The sequence below is a fragment of the Triticum aestivum genome, chromosome 6B (assembly GCF_018294505.1).
Source record: "Triticum aestivum cultivar Chinese Spring chromosome 6B, IWGSC CS RefSeq v2.1, whole genome shotgun sequence".
Classification (NCBI taxonomy): Eukaryota; Viridiplantae; Streptophyta; class Magnoliopsida; order Poales; family Poaceae; genus Triticum; species Triticum aestivum.
Window position 1 is genome coordinate 208700181 of NC_057810.1, and position 6702 is coordinate 208706882.

At 44.2% G+C, this 6702-nt stretch overlaps 1 protein-coding gene across 2 annotated transcripts; it reads left to right on the forward strand.

Annotated features, from left to right (window-relative positions):
• Nucleotides 1-1755: 1755 nt before the first annotated feature.
• LOC123136603 (ubiquitin-conjugating enzyme E2 22) lies at nt 1756-5597 on the forward strand. 2 transcript variants are annotated; one of them, XM_044556027.1, is made up of 7 exons: nt 1756-1904; nt 3654-3756; nt 3870-4014; nt 4259-4336; nt 4459-4571; nt 4677-4780; nt 5029-5597. In XM_044556027.1, the coding sequence occupies exons 2-7, from the start codon at nt 3754-3756 to the stop codon at nt 5342-5344; spliced, it is 759 nt and encodes a 252-aa protein (XP_044411962.1). In that variant the 5' UTR covers nt 1756-1904; nt 3654-3753; the 3' UTR covers nt 5345-5597. The 2 variants fall into 2 exon arrangements, with proteins under 2 accessions (XP_044411962.1, XP_044411960.1); XM_044556025.1 differs by lacking the exons at nt 1756-1904; nt 3654-3756 and having other exon boundaries at nt 3858-4014.
• The last annotated feature ends 1105 nt before the right edge of the window (nt 5598-6702 follow it).

Here is a 6702-nt window from a genome sequence, read left to right on the forward strand (position 1 = left end):
TTTGGCAACTATGTTCAGACTTAATGCATGGCAAGGAAGTACCTTCCCCTGAAGCGTTGGTTGAATTTCTTGATAACTACATGAAGTCGATCAACCAAGCTAGGAGGTACACCACAAATGAAATTGTTAAGGGGAAGATGTCTATGGATGTTACTCATGTCTTACCCTTACCGGAGGTGAAGAGTTTTGTATCAGCTCCGCCTTGGCCACCTCCTTCGACGAACCGAGTGGCCCTGCCCGTGGAATGGTGCTTTCCTGGTCATCGTTTGCATGACATCGGCGGTTATGGTCCTTAGGAGACGTGATTGGAGTGTGATCTTTGCCGCCAATAGGTTTTTATTCAACTGTAACGATGTGCTCGAGGCGGAGATTCACACACCGATGCAGCGCATGGCTTTGGCCATACATCACTTAGATGTCCCGATCATTGTCCAATCCGACTCCTCCGATGCTTGGCAAGCTTATCTGGTGATGGTCTAGATCGCTCAACGTATGGAGACATCTTGTTGTTGAGATCCTGTCATTGATGAGATAGGGAGTTCATTCCGCAGAAGCTTCGCAAGGAACAAAATAGAGTAGCGGAATAGCAGACCAATAGGCAAGGTATAGTTGCAGCGAGTGTAACACTGAGGGATGCCTACACAAAGGACCCCCCATGTATCGAGAAATTTTTCCCTCTTTAAAAACTCTTTTCGCAGGGAATAAAACCTTTTCCTCTCGCAAAAAATAATAATCCTAATTTAGTTGTTAGTTTTTCTGTAAATTTGGTCAACTTTGCACTATTTGACTTTTTTTTAGAACACAATGCAGACCGCCGCTCATACATACGCGCGTACACTTACCCCTATAAACGCGCGCGCGCACACACACACACACAATATACCAATATGAGCATCTCCGAGAGACTGAGCAAGCATATCATCTTGAGATTGACGAAGTCATCATAGGCGTCTCGTAGTCGACGGGAACGTCTCCTTCCACTAAACATGCATCAACGAAAATCTTGAAATAAATTCAGAAAAATGCGAGTCAACCGTCCAACCACACTAAGGAGGAAGACAGGGACGCCCTCGACGCCATGTTGGCCAAGATCCGGAACTCTGCTATCTCCATCTCCCCCGTTCAAGCAGGCACCTAGGCGTTGGTGGTTGGCTTTTGTTTTCGTTTATCTCCGGCCTGCGTGTCGTGTACTGGCCTGGGAGCCATGTACTTAGACTCTTTCTCATTGCTCTAGGATGATGCCTTTTCTGTCTGTTCCGCTGTTCCGGTGGTCTATGTTGACTCTACCTGATGGCTTTATCTATAAAGTCGGGCTCTGGCCTTTTATCTAAAAAAACCACACTGATGGTTTGCTTACATGCCTACTTTACTACAGTGAGGAATAAGAACGTTTACAACCCGGCGATCCACGTCGAGATGCAAATTCAATTCAGAATCTGCCAACAACTCCCCACAACAGGTGCCGCTCTCATCAATCAATCAACCCCGTTCGTCGTCTTACCACGTTTTCCTCCACCATCTAATCGGTGGTCCACCGCCGATCAGCGATCCCGATGACTCATCGCGCATCGGCATCTCCGTCCCCGCTGGCGGCAGCTGCCATAATTTCAAAAGGACGCGCCTAGCTGGCGGCGCCGTGGCACGGCTCCAACGGCTATGCCGCCGACCGTTCACGGTCTCACGCTCCCGGGCCCCACCCCCCGCGCTCCCCCGCGGACGCGGTGATCCGGTGGCGACCTCCTACAAGTACACCCGCTCCGTGGCCTGGTTGAAAGCCACGTCACCTCCCTCCGCCCCCAAATTCCACGGGCTCGCGCTCCAATCATTGCGACGCGCGCCGCTCCCCTCCCCTCCCCTCCCCGCGAGCCCGACCCAGATTGGTCGCTCCTCCCCCTCCTCCTCCGGTAAGCGGCGACCCGCCGATCCCTCCCCCGATTCGTCTCTCGCTGCGGTTCGAGCCGATCTGTTCCGGGCCATATCGTGGTTCTTGCGGTGCCTACTCCTACTCGTGATCTGCTGGTTTAGTTCGATCCGCGGTAGGGTTGGCGGATGCCGGGGTCGATTTTTGGGGGGTTTGGAGTCTGGGCGAGTGACGATTTTGGATTGTTTCGGCGGATTGCGCGGAAAAGGCAGGCGGGTGGCGGGGTTTGCCCATTCTGTCAAGCGAGGCGACGAGTGGTTCGAGATTTCTAGTGGGGAGTTCGCGGTATTGTTCTCGATTGGTATTCATGGGTGCAAATAGACGCGTACTTTTGTAGAATCACATGGTAGGGGGCGGCGATCTGTAAGAAGTCGAGCTACTTGGTATGGCACAGGTGTCTTGGGGAGAGAGCTTGAGTCTGGACAGACTTGCTTCGTGGTTCATGCGAGTCTGATATGTTAGCTGCAGCCTGCAGACACAAAGCTCACAAACCGAGAGGCCGGGGGAGTTGATGGTTTTAGTGGGGAGTTCTGTTTCTGATCTTTAGATGTCCATGGAAAGAAGAACCGGGTTAACGTTTGTGCAAGCAACTTAATTCTGGGTGCAAGTAATCTTCACCTGCAAGCATAGGACCTTGTGTTTAGTTCAATCGAAATGCCACACAGTCAGATGCACTGATTAGCTACCAATTTTATGATTTGATCGCTTCCTAACGTGCTTGTTTCTCACAATGCAAAGAGTGGCTAATATGATCTGTGCGCTCTTGCCATTATGCTTGTTACTGCATTGGAGCCCGAAGCTAATTGCTATGTTGGTTCCCCTTTCCTCAATCACTGATCGTGATGGCGGTGTAAAGTTTGAGAAATAAACCTTTAGGGTTTGGGTCCTATGTATGTGGGATTAGACAGCTAAACAGCTAATGGCATGAATTAGACAGCTAAACTGCTAATGGCATGATGCGCATCAACAGTCAGGCACTATTTAGTCAGGAAGTCATTTAAATCAAAGAAGGCACATGTGATGCTATGATCAATGTCTAGTCATTCATGCATATGTTGCATATGTTCCAAGTCCTACAGAATTATTTTGGCAGTGCAATTTGTTCTTTAGATTGCCGTCAAGCCGCAACAGTAGATACTTGATTTTCAATGGTCATCTGGAGAAAGAAAAACTGTATTAAGAATCTAAACAAGTGAATATAGAATGTTTTATTAAGATAGAAACATGTGTGGTTAAAAACAATGCTCTTTTAGGAATGGATATTACAGTATGGATGCTTAATTCAAACTAGCCATGTTTTGTGGAAAGTGGAAAACAACGTCTGTGTGGTCAAACCCAATACTTGTAGGTTGAAAATATTAACTTTGCTAGTCACCACATCTAACAAAAGTAACAGAAAACAGGCAAACATACAAAGAGAGCTATTGAAAAATTTCTCCCAAAAATCTTAGAAAAAACAATACCCCTCTCGTTCGAATGTAGATTCCACCCACTCGTACCTTTCAGCCTTTCGGCATTTATTTGTATGCCTTAGAATTTGATAAATGTTTGCAGAAGCCATGTGTAAAATTAAGCATAATAATTGTTGCTCATAATATCTTCCATATGAAATTTGAAGATTGTAAGTATAGTCTCTTGGGCTTCAGACATATTATAAAGTAATTCATTCGAATACGCTTGCTTTTGATCTCTTGGCATCGTTTGCCATGACACTAACTGCTGTTTCCTGTAGGCTGCATCTGTTATCAGAAATTTATCACTATTGTGGAAGAACATCTGCTCACTAAAGTTGCTTGCGAAGCCAGAACAAAGCTATTTGCCATCTTGCTTCCATGGTGATTATTACAGTTCATTTTTCATGGCAAATGTTTTGATGTTCATGACAACATTCTGATAGGAAGATGTGCTGTTAACATGATTTTAATGTGGAGTGTTCATGTTTATGAAGGCAACCAACGAAAACCTCCCACCAAATGTCATCAGGCAATTGGCTAAAGAATTGAAGAATCTTGACCAGTCACCTCCAGAAGGGATTAGAGTGATTGTGAATGACGATGACTTCACAAGTATTTGTGCAGATATAGATGGCCCTGGTAAGGTTACAATTAATAGGCTTTGATGGCTTATAAACACTAAAATGGTTTATACACTAAAAAAATTGAGATGTTTCATTTGTTATAATTTTTCCACTTGTTTTTCATATGCTGCTAGTGTTCATAACTGAATACTGAAAAACATGTTCATTTTGTAAAGAATTATGTCATAATCTGAATTTGTAATTTTTTTAACTTCTTCATTATACTGTTTAATGGAAAATGGATATTGGAAATGATGCAGGCGGGACTCCGTATGAGAATGGGGTTTTCCGGATGAAGCTAGTCTTGTCCCGTGACTTCCCTCAATCCCCACCAAAAGGTCTGGCTATCTTTTGCGCGCCATTTATTTTTTCTGCTCAAGTGTTCATGAAATGAAAGCATGAGCAGTTGCATCAACTTGATTATTTCTGACAAATATTTAACTTGTCCTTCACTTTTTAGGATTTTTTGTGACCAAAATATTCCATCCAAACATATCGAGCAGTGGTGAGATCTGCGTTAACACGTTGAAAAAGGATTGGAATCCTACTCATGGATTAAGGCATGTTCTACTGGTAAGTACATACAACAACAATGTTTGGCCCTAGTTTTGCTAGGGGTAATACATCATCTGTAATTATCGATTAATAACTGTCGGTTTCTTTTTAACATTCTAAAAGGTGGTGAGATGCCTACTGATTGAACCATTCCCAGAATCTGCGCTCAATGAGCAGGCTGGAAAGATGTTACTTGAGAACTATGCGGACTATGCACGGCATGCAAGGTTACCTTTTGACTTTTTGTTGAGCATCAGTGCATCACTTTGTCAATATAGACTAGGGACACCTAGCAGACATCTCTATCTGCCTTCACTTTATATAGGGAGTCCCTTTTTGAGTTTTTTCTTTCTGCTTGGTCAAAATTTAGAGTATTGTGCCCGTCTAGGTGACTATGGATGTGATGTTTTTTCTTCTTATGCCATTGCTATAGCTTTTAAAAAATCAGAACACTTCTTAACCATCTACACTGCAGGTTATACACCAGCATTCATGCCCTCAAACCTAAGGCTAAGCCCAAGAGTGGCACTATCTCCGAGTCGACTTCTGTAAACGTGGATCAGTCAAGCACAACAAATCTATGCGAAACTGCACCATCGGCGCCCATGGCTTTATGTGCTACTGCTGCTACCAAAGTGCCAGGCTCAAACTCGCTGGATCAGAATGCTCCCGCTGAGCCCACTGTTGGACCATCTACGACATTGCCCAAGAAGGAAGGACCTGTTGCTACAAAAGCCCCAGCCGATAAGAAGAAGATTGACGCGAGGAAGAAGAGCTTGAAGAGATTGTAAGCAAAATGTTGGGGCATCAGAGTGCCAGATGTAGCACAGACGAATGAATATTGGGCTCCAGGTGGCATGAGAGGGCAGGTGCCAGATGTAGCAGACGAGTGAATATTGGGCTCCAGGTGACATGAGAGGCATCTGGTAAACTGTTTTGTCACCTGCGGAAATTCTATCTTGCATCAACACTTGTGTAATGACAATTCTCCCAAAGAAGGCTTGCCTTCTCTATTCAATTAATTCATTCTCTTGAGAAAACTTATACTGGTTTTTCCTGTATTTGAGCTCATTTGCAACTATTTTTTTGGGGGGAATCATTTGCAACTTATACTGGTTCCTTTTTGGGGGTAAGTTTCCAGATGAGAAGTTGATGTCGTATTGTGTTTCTGGGAGAACAGAGCAGCGTTTCTCCACCCGAGCTCCTTTGCTCCCGTGTATGAAGTGAATCCAAAACAAATGGTAAAAAATAAAAAATAAAGTCTGAATTTGTTTTACACTAAAAATATGATGGAAATTTCTAGGAGCTTGTAAACTTTTCGTGCCGAGATGACTTCGGGGGAGCTCTCATTTTGCTTTCCAGCGTCTTCTCGGCATGATTTTTTTGCAAACTTCAGAAAATTTTATCATCTTTTTAGTGTAGAAAACCCATTGAATTTAATGTTCATCTGGGAGGAGATGAGCTCGAACTCAGCTCCTGGATACTTCTTGACTCATCATTGGTACTGGACAAAGCATGGTAGGGTCAAATGTCCACTGATGGAATCTGTCAGGGAAGTTTTTTGTTGAATTCTTGGCCCACTTGTGCTCGTCAGTTCTTCAGGATAATAATATGACCTCATCAGATAACTATCATCAGCCCAAGACTACAATAGAAGCTGGGCAAAGGATAGAAGAATAGAAAAATGAAGTTGGAGCCGTTGGATCCTTAATGGAGACTTCAGGTTTGAAATGTTAGGCTGGTGATTTCTGTGTACTTTTGCGGAAAGCTCCCTGAGTAATTGCTATATACAATAAAGACCCTCCCACCAGCTCCCACGTGCCTGATCTGAAGCGCCCATTGGACATCCGATGCTCCAGATTTGTTTTTCTATTCTTCTATCCTATGGTCATATTCTGCATTGCTCTTGTCTAGACTCTAAGACTGCATCATAGCAAAGATATTCAGGTCCCGCCTCGGTCTGCAGCTGCCACAGTGCTCAAATTGAAAACTCAAAGCTGTCTGTTTTTAATAGAGTGTGGCACTGTAGTATAGCACCATGATAAAAATCTCTAGCACTACAATTTCTGGTTCGCTTCATGCATCGAAGAATTTCACTTTTTTTTCTTCTGGAAGGTGCTTAGAGGTGTCGAAGTTTACCTTCTCCTGC

Bases quoted from the DNA above. Each gene is read 5' to 3' on its own strand.
- LOC123136603 (XM_044556025.1), top strand. From the start codon at position 3,858: ATGTTTATGAAGGCAACCAACGAAAACCTCCCACCAAATGTCATCAGG. The intron at 4,337-4,458 runs GTCTGGCTATCT...TTCACTTTTTAG, and splicing joins CCCTCAATCCCCACCAAAAG to GATTTTTTGTGACCAAAATA. The intron at 4,572-4,676 runs GTAAGTACATAC...ACATTCTAAAAG, and splicing joins GATTAAGGCATGTTCTACTG to GTGGTGAGATGCCTACTGAT.